This window comes from Panthera leo, chromosome C2 (assembly GCF_018350215.1).
Source record: "Panthera leo isolate Ple1 chromosome C2, P.leo_Ple1_pat1.1, whole genome shotgun sequence".
NCBI classification, from domain to species: Eukaryota; Metazoa; Chordata; class Mammalia; order Carnivora; family Felidae; genus Panthera; species Panthera leo.
The window spans coordinates 128,456,320-128,477,405 of record NC_056687.1 but is presented as its reverse complement, the minus strand read 5'-3'; the positions used below and the strand labels follow the sequence as shown (position 1 = coordinate 128,477,405).

The 21,086-nt window shown below is 48.3% G+C and overlaps 1 protein-coding gene across 1 annotated transcript in view; it reads right to left on the bottom strand.

The window, feature by feature from the left end:
* The window catches only part of SLCO2A1 (solute carrier organic anion transporter family member 2A1), an 82,535-nt gene that overhangs the window by 38,173 nt on the left and 23,276 nt on the right, over positions 1–21,086 (bottom strand). The window contains exons 2-3 of the mRNA XM_042903056.1: positions 7,583–7,720; positions 2,302–2,464 (exon numbers count right to left, since the gene is read on the bottom strand). Coding sequence (XP_042758990.1) covers positions 2,302–2,464; positions 7,583–7,720 — 301 coding nt within the window. The remainder of the gene's footprint in view (positions 1–2,301; positions 2,465–7,582; positions 7,721–21,086) is intronic.

Sequence of the window (21,086 nt, the reverse complement as noted above, 5' to 3'; positions counted from 1 at the left end):
TCTGTATTCAGAATTTATAAAGAACTCTCAAATTCAACCATAAGAAAACAAATAATTCAATTACAAAATGGGCAGAAAGCTTGAACAGACACCTCCCCCAAAAGAATACATGCCTGACAAGCACATGAAAAGATGTTCGACATCATAAACTTATATTTACCAAAAAAAACTATATGTAAATATTTACAGCAGCTCTATTTATATTGGTGCAAACCGGAAACAATTCAAATGTCTTTCAACGGGTAAATGGATAAACTGTGGTAGAGCCATACAATGGAATACTATTAAGCCATAAAAAAGGAATGAACTGCTGATATGTGCAACAATGTAAGTGAATTTCAAATGTCTATGGTGCAGAAACAAATCTAGTTTCAAGATGTTATATGCTATATATTTCCATTTCTGTGATATTCCCAAAAGCCACAAATTATAGTGATGGAACTGGGCTAATGGTTGCAGTGGTTGGGGAGAGCATGACCATAAAGGAATAGCATGATGGGGGTGTTGGAGTGATGGGACTGCTCTGTATTCTGACTGTGGTGGTTACACAATCTATAAATGTATTCACATTTATAGAACTGTGTGTCACCCCTAACACAAAGGCAATTTTACTCTCTAATAATTTTTTTAATGTTTCAACACAAGGATAACTAATAATGTATACCTTCCAAATGAGTAGAAGAAAAAAAAATAAGACTAAAGAAATAGGACATAACAGTAGAAGGAAGAAAAGTATACAAATAAACAACAGGCTTAAGCACACCAACTACAGGAGAGTGGCCACCTCTGGGGAAGAAGTGAGGAGTCAAGAGGGTGTTAATGTCTTCTTTCTTTTTTGAAAAGGGGTATCTGGCAACCCAAGTGTCCATCAACAGGTGAGTGGATATATAAAATGTGTTGCATCCATACAAGGGCATACTATTCAGCCACAAACAAATTAAGTTCTTGATACAAGTTCAATGTGGATAAATTTTGAAAACATGATGCAAATTGAAATAAGCCACGTACAAAAGGACACATATTGTATGATTCCACTGATATGAAATATCTAGATTGGGCCAATTCATAGAGACAGAAAGCAGGTTAGAGGTAACCAGGGGCTGCAGGGAGAGAAGAATGCGGAGTTACTGCTTAATCAGTATGGAGTGTCTGCTTAGGGTTGACGAAAAAGTTTTGGAAATAGTGGTGATAGTTGCACAATACCGTGAATGTAATGAATGCCACTGAATTGTACACTTCTATCAGTTAAGATGGCGTATTTTATGTTTTATATATACTTTATCACAATTTTAAAATAACATGCCAGAACTGATGGATTGTACACTTTAATTTTTTTTTATGTTTATTTTTGAGAGAGAGAGATAGAGTGTGAGCAGGGGAGGGACAGAGAGAGAGGGAGACATAGAATCTGAAGCAGGCTCCAGGCTCTGAGCTGTCAGCACAAAGCCCGACGCGGGGCTCAAACCCACGAACTGTGAGATCATGACCTGAGCCGAGGTCGGATGCTTAACTGACTGAGCCACCCAGGCTCCCCAAAAATAAAATAACTTTTTAAGAAAAGGGAACTCTTACTGGGAAATCAGGTGTTATTTAATTCCTCGTTCATTACTTGTGTAAAATCCTCCTACATCTCTCCTTATACTACAGGGCACATCACTAAGAACCAGGGACTCCTTGTCACAGAAAGGCCACTTATCCAAGAATCGGGAGACCCGGGTCTGTCTCTCCCTAACTGACTGGTACCCTTGGGAAAGTTACTGGACAGCTTTGAGTGCCAACTTCTCATCTTAGACCTCTTCTCTCCCCTTCACAGGTGTCAAGGGGACTCCAATGAGATCACAGTGTAAGTGTGTTGTGACCTCAAGAGTGATGGATGAATGTAAAATGTTGGGAAGTTTTAAACACATGATCAAACATGCAGAAAATCCACAGATCTCATCATGGTCAATGCTTTGACCCTCCACAAGCCCATCACAGGCACTGCTCACAAGCGTCCCCACTTGTGTGCGCTGGGTCATTCCTGGCACAAAGCACAGGGAATTACAGAGAATCACAGGGGGAGGTGAGCCACCAGCTTCACGCTCTGACCTCAGCAAGCCAGGGCTGCTCCAAAGTTCTTCATGATTCCATATGTTCTCACTTTCAGATGTGCTTTGGGGAGAAACAAAACAATGAAATCCAAGGATGCTTTCTGGTGGGAGGGGACAGCATGGCCCAGAATGGTATCCACTGCCCCAGTGGCATCCCAACCAACTTTGGTGAGATGCCCACTCCTTCCTTATACTCTTGGAGGCCACTTACCAACACTGGTCAAGGTGTACTGGTAGGGCTCTGAGAGGAAGTGTGGGAGAGTGAGGACAAAGGCACCCGAAGCTAGGAGGAGACCCCCAATGCCAATCAGCCGTGGACGGTGCACCCGGCTGCCAAAGTAGCTGACGAAGATGATGAGGATGGCGTTGCTGATCTGTAGAGAGAGCAGAGGGGCTGAGTGAGACCTGAGACTCTGTCCTTACCCACCCACAGGGAAGACCTGACTGTACCTGGTCCAGGAAAAGCAGAGAGGTGAGAGGCCGCCCAGGGTCAGCCTCGCCCAGAGACCCTCACAGAGGGTCCAGCATGCGCTCTTTCAGCTCTCCCCTATTGGCAGAAACCCTTACCAGCCTCAGCCTTCTGGACCAGACCAAGGGAAGTATCTAGAGACCATGTAAAGCTCACAGCCTAAATTTCAACCATCTTAGAACCAAATCTTTTGGCGGCAAAGTCCAAGGGAGCCTCCAGTTCTGGCTGGCTCCTATCAAAGCACATGTTCTCTAAATGCCCTAAAGACTCTGGCTCGGTAGTCAGAAAATCACCAAGCAACGTGTGCTATCTCACTTCATCCTGGAACAACTCTCTCTTTATGACAAAAGTGGGGCTCAGAATATCAGATAACTTGCCCATGTTATGGGGTTAGGAGGTGGCTTGAGCAGGGACTACTGAATTTAAAGCACCCAGTCTTAGGTAGACTGGTCTCCTGTCTCTTGGAGCAGTGGGTTCCTGTCCCAGCACGTCTGCTACTGACCTGCCCCTGGCCCTCCTTGGGCCTACTTCCACTCCTGCTAGTGAGGGAGGAGGACCAAACCACCCCCTGAGTTCTTTCCAGGCTGCAAACATCAGTAACTCCACATTCTTGGTGCTCCCTGGAAGGTGTGGTCTCTGAGCCCCACCCTGAGCCAGGGAAGGGAACTGAAGGCTCAGCCTGGGGAGCAGGGTCTCAAATGATAAAAGGGGTGCTAGCAGATCTTCTGACTACAACTCTATCCAAAGAGATGTCCTCTGCCCCAGAATGTAAGCTCACCTGGACTGGAGGAGCCTTAAATGTCAGCACTCACAGCCCTGCCCTATCCACACCACAGTCTTCTGGCTGGAAAAGCATGCACCCCTGTCTCAGGAAATAGGGGTCAGAGTCTTGCTACATGGCTCTTGCCAAACCACCAACTGGCCAATTCTCAGTTTTCTTCTTACATGACCTCTCAGCACCATGTGATTCCAGTGACCATTTCTTTCTCCCTGAAACACTTCTTTCACTGAGTTTCCAGGACACCCACCTTCTAGTTTTCTTCTCCTGGGGGCTCCTTCTCCATTTCCTTAGCTGGTTCCTCCTTGCTCTCCTGAACTCTCGACTCTGCTCTTGTCTTGGTGACCTTACCCGGTCCCATGGCTTTACATGTTCTGTGTGTGCTTCTAATTCTCATAGGCTTAGCACACCCAAACCTCATGTCTCAGTCAATGGCATCTGCATCCCGCCAATGCCCCAAGCAAGACACCTGAGCATCATCCCTGACTGATTTTTCACACCCATATGCAACCATCAGCACGTCCCCCTGGCTGGACCTTCAATAGCCACCTGAAAGCTGAGTGCTTCTCTCCACCTCCCTCACTACCTCCTGGTCTAAGCCACTGCCACATCCTGCCTGAACTATTGCAGCAGCCTCCTAACTGGGCCCCAGGGGGGCCACTCTTGCCTTCCTGCAGCCTATTTTCCACCTGGCAGACAGAGTGATCCTGTTGACATGTCAGACCATGCTTCCTTTGCTCAAACTCATAACAGTAAAAGGCAAAGTCTGTCCCAGAGCCTCCCGAGCCCTATGGGGCCTGCCTCCCTCTGTGTTAAGGCTCTGATGTGCTCTCCTCCATCCCCCTTCCTCCCTCGCCCCAGCTGCTCTGCCTCTAGCTGTTCTAACACATGCCCTCGTCGGGCCTTTGTACTTGTTGCCCCTTCTCTTACGTGTCCACAGGGCTCCCTTGTCATCTAACCTACTTTAGACCTCTGCTCAGATGGAAATGTCTCATTAAGGTCTTCTCTGAAAAATAAGGGAGTGGCGCTGGGTGAAAGGGGTGAAGGTGCTCAAAAGGTACAAACTTCTAGTTATAAAATAAGTAAGTACTGGGATGTAATGCCCTCCATGGCGACTCTAGTTAATAACACTGTATTGTTTATTTGAAAGTGGCTAAGACCGTGGATCTTAACTGTTCTCATCAGAAGAAAAACAAGCTGTAACTGTGTGAGGTGCTGGATGTTAACTAGACTTATTGCGGAAATCATTTTGCAATATACGCAAAGGTCGAATTGTTAGGCTGTATACCTGAAACTAATATTACGTTAAATGTCAATTATATCTCAATAAAAAATGAATTAAATATAACTCATATTTATGATAATTAAGTATAACTTATAATTTAAGTTATTTTAAATATATTTTATAATTTAAATTGTATTTAAATATTTTTATAAGTTATATTTAAATACATATCTTTTAAATTTATTTTAGAGAGAGCGTGTGTACGTGCATGCACACAAGTAGGGAAGGGACAGATGGAGAGAGAGAGAATCCTAAGCAGGCTTCATGCTCAGTTCAGAGCCTGATGCGGGGCTTAGTCCCACAACCCTGAGATCATGACGTGAGCCAAAATCAAGAGTCAGACGCTCAACCGACTAAGCTACCCAAGTGCCTCTAAATACATTTTATAATTTAAGTTCTATTTAAATATTTTCATAATTTAAATAGAATTTATATAAAAAGTTATTTAAAATAAAACCACCACTTCACTCCATGACTTTATCTTTCTTCATAGCACTTACTGTAATCTGATTTACCAAATTTTATTTATTTCTGTAAACAAATGTCATATTTATCATTAGAATGATATATGAGCAGAAGTTTTTATCTGTCTGTTCATTTCTGCCTCTCCATACCTAGAGCAGTGTTTGACACATAGTTAGTGCTCATTAAATATTTGTTGAATAAATGAATGAATGAATGAATGAATGATAGGCTTTTTCAAGAAGGCACAATTGCTCAGAAGATTCCTGCTTTGTGGCCAAGAGTAAGATGGTTTATAATATATACAGAAAGGGGGTGTGAAGGTACGCGGGGAGGCAGCCTAGCCTGATCTAGGGGGTTGCTCCGGCCCCTGGCTAGACATGGTTCTAGAAGATTCTGAAACCCATACCCGGAAGCAAAGCTTTCATTTATGCTTCTTAGATTTTTATCTCCCCATCATTTTATTTCTCTATCATTTTTTCAAGAAATGATTGTAACTGTCAGACTAGAAAGGCTAAGCTACCTGAGGCTGACTTTAAAAGGTCTGGGTGAGGAGGGGTAGCAAAGCACCCCACAATGGGGAGGAAGGCCTGTGGTGCCCGAGCCCTGTGCATCTGGATTTGGCCCCTCCAGCACTTCCAGGGCCTGGGCTCACTTCTTGGAGAGAAGTGGGGCCTCCACAGCACTTATGGCTGATGCTGGCTTAAGACCTTAGTCCCCAAAGTTCTCTTCAGCAGTGGAGTCCCTTTGAAAAAGCCATTTTTCCATAGTAAAATATAACATCATTTCATACACATGAATGAGGCGGTTCTAGCTGAGGTGAGGAGGGCCCTGCCATCCACACCTCAGCCCCTCGGCAGCCCCTGAACAGCTCGTTGACATCCCGTTAGACCCCTGAAAGTTGTTACTGAGCCCTTTTGTGACACCTCCCTGCCCATCAGTGTCCCCAAACACGGGTGTCCCCAGGGCAAACTGGTGGCAGGCATTAAGGGTGGAGCCCCGAGGGCTCCCTCTGACTTTGCCCAGGCCTGGCCTGCAGCAGTGAGCAGAAGAAGAGGCTGCCTCACAGGGCAAGATGCCCATGTCTTCTCCCGCCAGCCAAGCTCCTTGTCCTGTCGCTGGCCTTTTGCACCCAGCCCTCCCCTCCCCTTCACTCACCCGCCAGCCTGGAAGGCTCTGGGACCAGGCAGCAGCCCGAAGCCTCATGCACCTGGAGGCTGGCCACACACTCCACAGTCAAGACGGCCTCACCTTCCCCTCCGCCAGGCCCATTCTCCTCTAGCACCTCTCAGGCTTCTGGCGGCAGCCTCCCTGTAGTCTGTGGGACTTCAACCCTGCACTCCAGCAGCTGCCAAATCCTGCCTTTTCTTCATTCGCACTGTTGCTGGGGTCCTCTTCTCCCCCAGCCTCTCCAGCCTGGCTTGGTGGCACCAGCTCCCAGCCAGCTGACTTCTGGATGCACTGTCCCCCACCTCTAGTGTCTCCCAGTCACCTCTTCCAGGGGGTTCCCATTCATGAGACTGTTCATCCTGCCTGGCTCTGTTCAAGTAGCCGTGCCAGTTCCTTACCACCTACCACAAAAGCTGGAAGCCTTGAGCTTGACCATAAAGGCCTCCCCTGATTTGGCTGCCCTCTGCTCTCCTGCTCTGCTGCTAAGAGCCCTACTTTACTACTCAGTCTGTTTCCAAATGCCTGCATCAGAAACAACAAGAGTGTAGAAAGCTCTTTGGCTGAGTTTCCTCTCCTACCTTCATACACTCACCCATCTACCTCCCCCACACACAATGACATACACAAATACACAGACAGATACACACTGGCACAGATCTTCATAGACACAGAGACACAAATAACACACACACATAGTCTCACATAGAGGCACAGATCACAGATACATATATGTAGTGACACACGCAAACACACACAAATACTGAGATACAGATGTACACACAGGAATACACAGTCACACACACACACACACAGGATTGTTAGGTCTAAGAAATAAACCTGCTCGGGGCGCCTGGGTGGCTCAGTCGGTTAAGCGTCTGACTTCGGTTCAGGTCATGATCTCACAGCCTGTGAGTTCGAGCCCCATGTCGGGCTCTGTGCTGACAGCTCAGAGCCTGGAGCCTGCTTTGGATTCTGTGTCTCCCTCTCTCTCTCTGTCCCTCCTCCGCTCGTGCTCCGTCTCTCTCTCACTCTCTCAAGAATAAATCAACATTAAAAAAAAATTTAATAAAAAAAAAAAAGAAATAAACCTGCTCGCAGGGCTGCTGTGACTAGGCCCCAAGTTTAGGTGCTGCCAGAGGCTCTTAGCCCCGTGCCTGGTTCAGCAAAGCCTCGGAAAAGGTAGCTGCCTCCATGCCTGAGGCATCTAGCAGTCTCTAGGTCCCATGTGTGCATCCCCAGCTCCCCTGCCCCTCTCAGAGCCCTCAAGCAGACCCTGTGATCAGGGTGGCACACAAGTGGGGTCCAAGGGACTGGAACCTCCTGCTTACCTCATTCAAGCTGGAAATGAGCCCTGAAGAGGAACTGGAGAGCCCAAAGCGCTTCTCGATGGTGGTGAGGCTGCTCTTGAAGTAGGCGCTGTACAGGAGCTGACAGAGCTGCAGGAGGCCATGGCAGAGCACGAACACCTAGGGGAAGAGACAGTGAGCCCGGGCTAGGACCTTGGCCTTCCACCACGGGACCTCTGCGGCATGGAGCCCCAGCAGTCCGGCCTGCCTCCTCACCTGTTACTTGGGAACACTTACTTTATGGCTAGGTCCGGAGGGTGAAATGATATGGTTGCATCAGTGCTTTGCCCCACGGACTCACTCAGGGCTGCTGGCCATTGCCATCATTCCCGCCATTCCTAGCCCTGTCAGCATGAAGGTCCCCGCAAAACCACAGGGCTGGAGAAGCACCCTCACCCCCAAGGGGAGGGAAAGGCGTGACTCATCAGCCCCACATCTAGAGCACTCAGCACCTTGAATTGTCCCCTAACTACACCACAGTGCCCGCCCCCCCCCCTCCCCTGGCACTGCTCTGCCCTTCCTCCTGAGTCCTGTGAAGACTGGAAGCCAATCTCCAGCTGTCCAGGTCACTCTCAGGGACACAGAAAGCCTGAGGGCACTTGCTTCACTCCTCTTGACCTGTTCTCCATTCCCCACTCCACCATCAATTTCCATTCTCCAAGGCTGGTCTCTAATGCACCATGGTGGGTTCCCAAAACCCGTGGTTTGAATGAATGTCCCCCAGCTTGCTATCACCTCTTATCAGGGGTATCTGTGATTGTGCTTGCTCCTCCATGGATGAATGATAAGGGTCCCAGGAAGGCCCTGGGCCACTGTCTCTTCATCCTTCCCTGCTCTATATGTCTGCCCTAAGAGTATGAGTAAATATGAATGTGAGTTTGGGGTTGATGGGACAGATACACAGCTGGGAGGGTGACAACGGTTTGTAGCACCTGGAGTTGGCTCCAGGCTGAGATCTGGGACCTTTTGGTTCTCAGCCAGTGGGCTAGGCCAGAGCAGGCTCAGAGCCAGGAGTCCCACATCCCTGAGCTCCCCTGCAAGGTGCCCCTTGCTGGAGATTGCACTTTTCCTCCAGGGAAGGGTGCGGTGCCCTTGTGTTTCATAGTCTGCCAAAACTCTTCCCTTAATTAAGGGCTGGCATCTTAGAAGAGCAACTGGGTCTCCTCCTTCATTTCCGTTTCCTTGCACAGCCGAGGCCACCCCCTGTGCGGGGGCCCCCCTCCAGGCTGTGGGATCAGAGCTGACATTCCCTCTCCTACCTGCCAGGGCAGAGCCCTTGTGAGGGCAGCCTGGGGCCTCCGACAGGGCCCGGCACTGGCTGTCTGCCCACACATGCATCCATGCTCACAGTCTCCAAATCCGAGGAGGCCAAGACACCCACAAAACCACACACCTCTCCAAAGTGCCGCCTACTAGAGCCCGCGGCCACCTAGCTCCTCACCAGGGACAGAAGGAAGCCTGTACACCTGGAGGTGGAGGGAGCACTCCATACCTGCCTCCCTAGGGAGGCCTTGCTTAGCTTCATTTCATATATTGCAATTCTTAAGATTTTGTGATAAAGATGTTTTTGAAAACGATCTAGTCCCACTGTCTTTTATAAATGGGGAAACTGAAGTCCCGACATGGGGCTCCCAAGTGCCTTGCAGAGTATTCTGCATGCAGTCAGCACTCTGGGCTCGGGTGCCAGGCAGTGAGATACCAGGAGTGCACCAGTTCTGGCCCTGCCTCTTGGGGTCTTGATTAGCCCTGTGAGGGCTAAATTGGTGGTTCTTAACTCAGTTCTCATCCATGATCGCTTAGTGGGGGCTGGTGGTGTCTCTGAAATATAAGGTCAGGCCCAAACTGAGGCCTGCTGAGTCAAAACTGGTGGAGGTGAAGCCCGAAGTGTGTTATTTAGACAAATTCACCCAGCAGAATCCACTGGGCAATGCGTGTTATGACGCCGTGGCTCTGACCATTTGTGTGCAGAGGGTAATGTATGAAGATGAGGAAAAGAAAACAAATTGAACACAGACAGTCCCGAATGTACAGGGGTTTCTGCTGAGGATCGGCCAGATGGAAAAGCACCTTAAGATAGTGAGGGTGGCAGTAAAGGAGAGTGAGGGACTTTTCCAGTATGGACACGGCAGTGGAGCAGGCTCGAACCCCACTTCCTGGCCCAGGACAGATCCAGGAAAGAGCCAAGTGATCTCAGATGCCTCACCAGACCTCTTCTGACGCTCTGTCTGTGGTCCCCATCTCTGGGACACAGCACCCTTTCTGCACACATTCATTGGAAAACCCATTTGTGGCACCCACATCTCAGTCCCTCATTTAGAACTTTCCCCAGGGCTTGACACTCAAGTCCATCCTATTGTCTGCTGACTGTGTCCACCTGGACATTCTCAGACCCATGTCCCAAACATGACTCATTGTCCCCACAAACCTCTCCTGTTTTCCCTTCTTTCCCCAGCACCTTCACTCAGCTCCCCAAGCTAGAAACTGGGAATCCTCCTAGATGCCCGTGCTTCTCACACTCTGACATCTGGTGCCCTTGCTGAGCCCTGTGATTTCTCCTTGGCACCTCTTGTATTTGACCTGTGCTTTGTCTGCACGGCATGCCTTGCCTCAGGCCCTCCCCTTAAAATCCCCCATCCCACCACCCCAGAGACAGCTTTCTCAAACTCAGATGTGAGCAGACTATACCCAAATGAACACCACTCACTGGCTCCCCACTTCCTACAAGATAAAAACCAATGCCTTGGTTTTTAAGATGCAATGGCATGGTATTTAAGATACTACAGATCCCAGACTTTGCCTGCCTCTGCCTACTCTGCTGTGGCTGATTGTATTTTATGAAAATGTCTATAACAATATCTGCCATCCCATGTGACAATGACATTCCTTCACCAAGAGGTGGGGTCTTGTGTTCCCTCCCCTTCAATCTGGGCCAATCTTATTTACTTGCTTCTAATGAAGAGAGTGAAGCAGAAGGTGATGCTATGTGATCTCTGAGGCTAAGTCCTGACACTGACAGAGAATCCTTCTGACTCTCCTGGGACCCTAAGAAGCCAGACATCCTGCTCAGTAAGGAAGCCCAGTCTTCCCTGCTCATGGAGAGGTCACGCGTCGTTGTCTCAGCCAACCCCAGCTCAAGTTCCAGCATCAACTGCCAGACATGTCACTGAAAGAGCCCCTGGAGGGTTCCAGCTCCAGCCTTCATGCCAAGTGGAGCAGAAATGAGCGATCCCACCAAGCCTTACACAGATGGCATATTTGTGAGCAAATGAATGCTGTCATTCTTTGAAGCACTAAGTTTTGCATTGTTTTGTAATGCAGCACTAGATTGCTACAACCCCCATGGCCATACACTTTGCCCTTCAAACTCCATCAAGGTCATACTACTCCAGTTCTCCACAGCACACATTCATTGTCTGTGTCTCTGCTCACAATCTGCGCTGAATTATCTTCTCCTTCTTGATCTGGATAACTAACTCTTCTTGGCTCTTCTTGCCCAGCATGTGGCTCAGTTATGTGTCTAGTTCAAGGTTGCTTCTAAAAATCCCAGCATACTATTGCTGCAGAAGCCTCTTGGAGGCTTGGCACATAGTTGGCATTAAGGGCAGCAGCATCTAGCAGAGGAGTGAGGGCCGTCATAACAGCCTGGGAGAGAGTATGAGATCGGGATGAAGGGTCGGGCAGCGGAGATCCAGGGAGGCACCCACAAAGGTTGAATTCACAAAGCTATCAGTGATTTGAGTTGGAAGAAAAAGGGCAGAGTTTCCAGCCTCAGGGTCAGGAAGGGGGCAAGGCTGTGTGTGGAGATGGGGTCCCAGGCAGGGGAGTGTATATGGAGTGAGAGGACATTGAGTTCAGTTTTGGAGTATCCAAGTTTCTGAGCATAAAGCTCAGAAAAGACCAGTCTCCCTCTAACCAAATTAGTAATGAATTAATAGGAATGACTAACCTCTACCAAATTCCCCAGCAGTCTCATGAGAGGAAGGTGAGGACAGTGGGAGAAAAAAAAATCTGTCTCCAATCTTTCCTGAAAGATCTGCCTTTTCTCTCTCCAGGAAACACAGAAATTCCCCGTTTTCCCCCCCAGATACTAGGTGGGAGCCTCTGCCTAGAGCCAACTGGCACCTTTCCACATCCTACACCCCCTCACAGAGCCAACCTCATCACCAGCTTTCAGCCAACTTTCACCATACTTCTCCAACCGAACCCTCTCTCTCCCTATCATCTTCAATCCCCTCACTATATTGTTTTTTCTTTCTCATGGCACTTCTTGCTTCCTAAATTATATCATTGCCACTTATTGGCATCTTGCCCCACCAGACAGAGACTGCACAGAGGAAAGATGATGAATGGTTTTTAAGGTGCCACTTCCCCATTGCCTGGAACAATGCCCGGTCCATGTCAGAGCTCAATTGTTGTTGAGTGAATATATGTGTCTTTATCTTTATTTTTTAATTTTGTTTATTTATTTTGAGAGAAAGAAAGAGAAATGCATGAGCAAGGGAGGGGCAGAGAGAGAGAGAGGGAGATAGAGAATCCCAAGCAGGTTCCTCACTGTCAACTCTGCCTGATGCGGGGAATCACACTTGATTCCATGAACAGTGAGATCATGACCTGAGCCAAAACCAAGAGTCAGACGCTTAACCAACTGAGCCACCCAGGCACCCCATGAGTTAGAGTATTTAAAGAAACATTCAGGGGCTCCTGGGTGGCTCAGTTGGTTAAGCGTCTGACTCTTGATTTCGGCTCAGGTCATGATCTCATTGTTTGTGAGTTTGAGCCTCACATCAGGCTCCTCACTGATAGTGAGGAGCCCGCTTGGGGTTCTCTCTCTCTCTCTCTCTCTCTATCTCTCTCTCTATCTCCCCCTCCCTCCCTCCCCCCCCCTCAAAAATAAGTAAACAGAAAAAATAAATAAATACTCTAACTCATGAGTCCTTGCTCAAGAAATTCGTCCATCAGAGCCACTGAGGAAGCTGCAGGTTCATTCCAGTGATCTGTCCTCAGTCATTTATGAATGCCCCCTCAGTGCTGCCTTTGATCAGTCTATAAGCCACATAGGTCTCAAGGCACAAAATCACATTTATCCACTCTGCTGCCCCATTCATTTTCTTGGCTCAATGCTAAGTCACTGTTGGATTTTTCTAAACCCAAACTAAAAAGTTCAACATTCGCATTTATGTCTGAAGGGGCTTTCTGGGGTAGTAGAAATATTTTATATTTTGATTGTGGCAGTACTTACACAGGTGTATACATTTGGCAAAACTCATCAATCATTTAAAATCTGTGCACTTTTGTATATAAACTAGAGTTCAATAAAGTTGATTTAAGGAAAAACTGATTTTAAAAGGACTTGCAACCATGAAGGTATTCAAGATAATGTTCTGAGGCTTTGAAGGGAGTTCCACAGTTTGGTTTTGTTTTTTAATATGAGCATTGGTAATGTCATTGGAATACATTTATTTACTCAAAGAGCCCACTTTGAAAGGGTCAGAACCCACGTAAATGGCTATGCTTGTGTGGTGTGCCAATATAAGCAGCTAGGTTTCCGTGTGTGTGTAAAACTGTACATGTCTTTTGGAACATCTTGTAGAAGGAAGCTCGAGGAGAAGGCTAACACAGGGGAATATTTCTGCAAGGCGTGGTAGAAGGGAAGCTCTTAGACCCAAATGCTCATGCCCACAACCCCATTCCTTCTCTCAACCCTAACAATCATGATGAGGAGGCTTGGAGAGGAGGTAAGCAGGGAAACTGGGGTGGTCATGAAGGTCTTTCTTCTAAAGAAGAGAAATCTTTTTGCTACATGTGCCAAAGAGCTCCAAAAGGCTGACAAGATGGCTGAGATGCCAAGTGAGGGTTCAGAGTGAGGCCCTGGGCCCCAGCGAAGCTTCAAGATGTAAGTAATACCACCATAGAGGGTAAGCCATAAGGACAAGGAGGGAATCCTTCGCAGCTCAAGATAAATGAGAAAGGGTCAAAGTGCAGCTAATACATGGTGTCCTTTACACGTCCATCACCCTCTTTTCCAAACTAAGCATTATGACTATGATCTGAGGCATCCACTCACGATTATAGGGACACTGGGCAGAGGTTCTGTAATGTGATGCCCATGAGGTTGCTACCTGTTTAATCATGGACTCTGCCGTCCACCAATTCTGATTTTGTACACACACATCCTAGGGAAGGCAAAACTCTAAAAAATTCACTTGATACGTGATGTCCACTAGGATGTGACGTCTCTGAGATAATTTAATCTACCAAGAGAGGCTAGGAGTAGGAAGAAAACCATTCAGGAGCAGGAGGTGGGGCTGGACTGAGACCTAGGCTGTGACCTCCCAGTTTGAACAACTACTTCCCTCCATACATGGCAGCTGCCACGAATCTAAATGGAACTATTCTTTGGAAGGAGGGAAGGGAGGAAAGGAGGGAAGGAAGGAATGAGGGAGGAGGGGGAGGGAGGGAAGGAGAGAGAAGAAAGAGAAAAGAAGAGCACAGTGAGACCTTATTCTCACCCTCCCAGCAATTCAGGGAGAGTTCAGGGGTGTGCTGAGGACCACTCAGCAGTTCTCTGAGTGAGGGAGGAGACCTCAAGGCACTGCTTGCTTTCATTCCTCCAACCTCTGGAGTCAAAATCTGGCTCCAGAGACCATTCTGCCGCTCCTGTCCCCCGGCTGGAGCTGACCACACCCCAGACAGGCTCACACGTCTCTCAGGAAGCATCAGAGCTGCAGAGCCACGCTGAAGACCCTCCTGGGTTTGAGCAACAGCTGGCATTCGGAACCCCCTTTCCACGGTCAACTGGAATCTCTCCTATGTAATCAGAAACCCATTTACACTTCTTTTCTCTTTTTCATTCTCTCCCTTCGTTTTGTATCAATGTAAGATGTGCATATATTTTTAAAAATCAGGTAACACGGAAGGGCTTAGACTGCCAAGGCTCCGCCCTGCCCTCAGCTCAAGCCCAGCACCAGTGCAGCAGGAGGTCAGGGACAACCACCTTTGGTCTGAGCTGTTCGGTGGATTACATCCACACATATCAGAATAACACGCTTGTTCTGCAGTCTCCTGATTTATCACTTTGGACTGCATGCCATTAGAGGAGAGGATTTAGCTCATGTATTCCTACATCTCCCACCCCTCTCCCAGTTCCTTCCAACTTGCAATAGTTCTACAATATTGGATCTACCAAATGACCCAACACTGGATCACTTTGCTCTGCGGCAAGCAGGCAGGGAGCCAGAAGGCGCAAAACTTCCCTTCTCAGTGTGCATGTGTGCCAGCTGATGGTTCCTCAGCTGAAGGTTGCCTGTGTTTCCCAAGGGTAAATGGATGAACCCCTTGGGGTTTGGCCCCACTTCCCATCTCTGTCTCTGCCAGCCCTCCACATCCTAAATTGGTCGCTCTCTAGGGCTGTGCCCAGTGCAAGGGTTCCACACGCTGCAGGCCCCATGCGTGCACCTGACAGCGGGCCTTCCTCGGCCCATCGACGTTCTCAGCTGCCTCCATCTTACTGAGATTATTGCAACTGTTCAACTACTCATAATCTCTCCTTTCTCTTTTCTGTTACTGGCTTTCACCATTCTTTTATTCATCACTCTCATTATACTGAGGGTGATGGAGATGAGGGGAGACAAATATGTGCCTGGCCTGCCATCTTGAATCATAAACACAACGTCTTTCCTGATGCTAGGTCTAGCAAACAAATTGATAATTCTGTGCCCACTTTTACAACGGAGAAAAAAAGCAGTATACACCTGTCTGTGGACGAAGTAGTCAAACCAAAACGTGTATCCAGGTCTTTCTCTACAACTCTCCCCCACGACCTCCCTACTACATTCATGCATTCTGATACCTCATTTCTTTGATCAGAATCTTCCACAAAGTGCTATTTCCAGTGGTATCTCCAAAAGAAGGCACATGGCTGGAAGGTGGTGCTGGCTCTAGGTGTCTGCCCATCTCCACGTGTATTTGCGTCTTTCAGTGTCTCTACCCTCAGAGCCCAATCTCAGTCCTGGCTGGCAGTTCACCACATGGGTAAGACCTTGGAGGTGAGGCCCTGGGCTCAAGATGCCCTAGTGCAACGGGGACGAAGAAGAGAACTCAGAAAGGGTGATGCTCGCCGTTTCCCAGTGACCTGACAGACCAACGCAACTGAAAGGGGAGGAGGCTCTGTGTTAGCTCCTCTGAGGCCCACTTGAAAGGCCCCTCAGACAGAGTTGGATGGGAAACAGGGATCCCTTTCCCCTGTCCTGACACAAGAAAAAGAAGGAAGCAAAGCAAGGACTCAGAGGTGAAAGGCCTCCTTCATCAGTCGGCTGGCTTACCCCTCCTGTACCTTCTGCAGGGTGTGGCTTTGGATTCCAACCATGGCCCAGTGGCCCCAAAGGGGAATGTCTCTTTCAAGAAGTGATTCAGGAAATCAAATATTTTCCCATGCAGGAAGAATGCCTGAACAAGATAAAGTTCAGAGATTCAAAATAGCCAGCCTAGGGTCAAAGTTGGTGGTATTCATAGGGGCAATAATAAAAGGTATCTTTAGTATTATTATAAACTAGAAAAAGCCTTTGATATGACAGGGCCCTGGGAGACCCTTGGAAGTATAAAAATCAGGATAATCTAAGAAGAAAAACATGATTTCCACCACAGCCTCCTTGTTCCTTAAGAAGGAAGTAGCCAGACTGGAGAGTTGTAACTGGGACCCTGCCTGGGAGGGGAAGTGGTCAAGCCAGGCCCCTGTCTGTTCTCTCCAGCGCCCCCTTGCCAGCCTCTACTGTCCACAGAATGGCCTTACTGTATGGCAGGGTTCTCCTAATATGACAGACAAAGGCCACTCTCTGAGGCCTGTGAGAGCTGCTTCAGGGAGGAGGGAGGCTCAGTGGAGGCCAGGAGGCCACTGGAAACCACAGCAGGCACAGAGGGACATCATGCGCAGGTGGACGCTCTCCCGCTTTCACACCGCCTGGGGGGTCCTGGCCAAGGCACTGTTTGGAGCCAGGTCCCCAACGCTCTGAATTAGAAAAAAGATCTTTTGGCCATTGTTTAGTCTAGTCTACTCAGTTTAGATAAAAATCTCACCTGAAAACTCTTGCCTGTAAGATGAAACTAGATGGACCATGAAGGTCCCAATCTGCATAATTCTGTAGTTTTTGTTGTCATTTTGTGTGTTCTGTGTTTAATGTTATTATGAGCCAGAACAGGCCTTTGATAAGCCCAGGCCCTGGGGGCCTTGCAAGTACAAAGATCAGAACCATCTGTAAAGAGATATGGGGATTGCCATTCAGTCCTTGTCGGAGGGGACACCGGCACAGGAAAGGGAGCTACATGAGCTTTCTAGCTGCTAACACTAGTGATTCTCAAACACTTTTGGTTGTGGTTGTCTTAGGTTTTATCCTGCTGGTGCCTGTCCGGCACTTGGCCCCAGGGAGGGAGAAGGCAGAGGGCTAGATTGATCTGGTAGCATTTGAGAGGGAAAATAAAATGGAGGACAGAGGGTGAGAGACTGCCTGATATAATAGGGACCTGCAGTTCTGGGCTTTAGAAATCAAATTTCTGGAAGAGATGAGACATGAGCACATGAGACTAAATGAGTTTATCAGATTAGCTAGAAGTATGGTGCTCAAGTGTCCCCAGAAAAACAAAAACTTTGAAACAAACATATCATTGACATTTATGTAAATATGTGTCCAAATTCTTCCTCAGAAATTCCCAAAGTTATTATTATGTTTTTAATTCAGAAAAGCTTCCCTTCATGGAGTACAAGTGCCATTTGTCTTTTTTGGAAGTTGGCACAAAAGTAATTTGTTAGATTGAAATAAGGCGTTATTAGGGAAACTTCTTTGAATCCACTTATGGCAGGAAAAGAACATCCAGACGGTATTAATATGGAGACTTTACCTATTTTATATTCTTGCTATTCTTTGCAGTAACAAGATAGGATGTTAATATTTTCCCTTGCTTCTCTGAAGGGTTTGAAGATTAAGCCCGCAAGGAAGGGAAAGCTAGTTTTTCACAGAGAAAGTGGGGATGGGGGATATGGAGTGAGAAGAGCCTGGAACCCTGAGAGCTGATCCCCAGGAAGCTGGCCAGAAGGGAGGCTGGCTCGTGGCCATGGGGGAGCACTGAGGGGCTGTCTGCTTTCTTCATATCATCTTGTTTGCTTACTTTTTTCTCTTTCCCTTTCATCAGTCTTGGTCACCCTGTATCTTCTGCATCTGGCTGACCATCTGGCACATAATAAATGTCCAATTAATATTTGCTCCGTTAAGTTAGTCCTCGTACTGCCCTGAGAGGTAGGTAGGATTCCTTTTGTTTATGGATGAGGAAATGGAGGTTCAGGGAAGCTTACACAATTGTCTCATGTCACACAGCTGGTAAATGGTAGGCAGCCAGCTGACGCCAAATCAGGCCATCACCCTGCGCCACCGAGCTGCCCGATCTTATGAGATTTTGGTGGAAGGAAGCATCCCTGAAGTTGTTTTCAGCAAGATTACTGGTTATCTAATTGTCAATCCAGTGGCCTCCAACGGTGGCTCTAAGTTTTGTTAGCATTCGACACACTTGGTTTCCCTCACCTTTGTGATATTACTTATCATCCCTCTTGCTCTGTCTGTCCCTTCTTAGAAATCCTTGGAGGGGGGCGCCTGGGTGGCTCAGTCGGTTGAGCGTCCGACTTCGGCTCAGGTCACGATCTCGCGGTCCGTGAGTTCGAGCCCCGCGTCAGGCTCTGGGCTGATGGCTCAGAGCCTGGAGCCTGCTTCCGATTCTGTGTCTCCCTCTCTCTCTGCCCCTCCCCCGTTCATGCTCTGTCTCTCTCTGTCTCAAAAATAAATAAATGTTAAAAAAAATTAAAAAAAAAAAAGAAAAAAAAAAGAAATCCTTGGGGGAGCCCTTTTCTGGCTCCCCACCTAAAAAGGGTGGTATCTGTGCTCTATCCTCAGCCTTTTTGCCCATCTCTCTACACACATTGGCCCTGGGAACCTCGCCCACCAGCCCCCAAAGGGCCACCCTGGCGGGATGCTGAAGTCCTGCCATCGCTGGAGGGCAGACCCCTCCTCCTCTAGCCCAGGTCCTGCAATGAACTGCATTCCACACATTTCAGCTTTGACTCTCCTCCAGTATCTGAAATCCATGCCCCAAACCATGATCTTACCTTGGATCTCCTCTTCTCAATGTCAGTTCTCACCCTGGGACTTCAAGCTCCAAACCAAGACTCAAATCCAGCTCATGGTCTCCAGCTCCACTGCCGCCCTCCACTCCAGCCAATGTCAGATCTCGCCTGGCTGCAATCAGGTTCCTACCCTTTTCTTAAGCTCACGCCCTCCTCCCTCCAATCTGTTCCTTAGCCAGGAGTCATATTTTTTTTTAAGTTTATTTGTTTATTTTTGAGAGAGAGAGAGCACGAGCAGGGAAGGACAGAGAGAGAGGGAGGGAGAGAACCCTAAGCAGGGTTTAATCTCATGAACTGTGAGAGCATGACCTGAGCCAAGATCAAGAGTCAGACACTTAACCACCAGAGCCACAAGGCACCCCTCCTTCCCCCAAGGAGTCATCTTTTAAGAGCTTTGAGTATAAAATTCACACACAAAAGGCCTAAGTCATAGAGTACAACTTGGTAAAATCTCACAAACTGAGGACACTTAAAGGACCAGTGTACAGATCGAAAAACAGAACATGTCCTGCTTCCCAAAAGCCCGAGTACCCCTCTCACCACTCCCCACCTCCAGCAGAATGACTCTCCTGACTTCTAGCCACATGGGTTAGTGGCTTCTAGCCAATGGGCTAGTCTGCGTGTTTTGTTTGTACTTTACCGAAATACAATCACATACTATGTCAGCATGATGTTCTGAAAATGAATATCAGAGCCTGTTGTGAACCTCCAATAGATTCCCTCCATCTCAAAGTGAAAACAAGCAAAGTGTCCCAGCCTAGAGGCACCTCCCTCCCCCATCTAGCCCCTGTCTACCTTCTGCTCTCGCTGCACTACCCACCACCTGGGCCTTTTCTCCTATGTTCAGCCTGTTGTAGAAAGTGAAAACTGAGTGGAAAATTCACGGCCCCTGTGAGATGAGGTGTTGCCTCAGAGCCATTCACTTTACCTGGGGGCTCTTTACTCCTGTCCCCTCCCCTGGTTAGCTTCTACTCACCTGTCTTTCTGGTGGCAAAGAGTGGCCCTCCTGTTACACAGTCTCTGTTCCTATGGGGCACTGAGCCCAGACTGCATTTACAACCACCATGAGTGTTTTGGGCCCTGCAGCAATCCTGGAACCTAGCATGTACCTGTCACCTGCCAGCAGGGCAGAGGAGGAGAATGACCACAGAACGCGGCTGCTACTTTATGAGGAAGAGGCGATGGCTCCGCAAATGCTTGATAATGAATAAATCAAAGGGAAGGAATACATTTTAGTGAATTGCACCACTGGTAACCTCGGCACCCAAAAACCATAAGTAAGTGGATGTGCAATTATCAAAAGGGATTGCAAATTCCTTGTACAAATAGGTAGGCTTTTTTCCTTCTATTGTACTCATTTATCTTCCAAAAAAGTTCTGGAGGCTGGTAAGTTACTTAGCAAGCCCTTATAAATTCTTTCACTTTCCTCTGAATTAGTGCTGGACTAGCTCCAAATCAGAGCTCCCAAGCATCTCCTCTTGGAGAAATGAAAGCCTAGACCCATCTTTGACTCTTGGCCTTTCCGGGTCTTTTAGCAGACAAGAGACTGGAGACTTGCCCTGAGCGGTGAGGAGGGAGTGGTGAGTGAGTGTCTGGGTGTGGCCAGGGGCCACCAGGTGAAGAGCCTGAGAAGGTTTAGTGGGTCTCCTGGCAGAATAAGGAAAGAGCCCTTGCCCAGGAAACCCCCACAGTGGGCAGCCTGTGCCCACCCACTGATGCTGGGCCTCAGCAGCATCAGCTCTGGGAAGACCAGTCCATAGCCTCCCTCAGAGTTCTGGATAAATCACAGCACGCTCAGCCCATCAAAGCCACAGGAGAGGCCTGAGAACAAAGTGTCAAGAACCTGCAAGAGAGTTAAACACAGCAGGTGTTTGAGAGGAGGGTGAGCCGTTGCCCACTCTGAGAGGCCCAGGCTCTGACATGCGTGTGGCCGCCCATTGGCCCAGGCCCAGCCACTGTGCTGGGCACCGCTCCCTGTCAGCACTCTCCCTCCCGCTGCTCTGGTGTCAGAGTGCCTCCCGAGGCTACGGCACAGGCACACACGCACACATGCACACATGCACACACATGCATCAGACAGGTGTGCTCAGCTCGCCACTCCCACCACGTGCACCCACACAGGTGGGGACTCCCCTGCAACAGGCCTGTCACTGGCAGAGACATGCTTTCCTGCTTGGGAACATTGTCACACCCCATCCTGATCACCCTGGCATTCCCCTGCACGCCGAGGGACCCAGGATTCACGGGCTGATCTCACAGATGCCCACACCCTTCCAAAATCTCATTACTCCATGAAAGCTATGCAGCCCCCTAATAACTTGG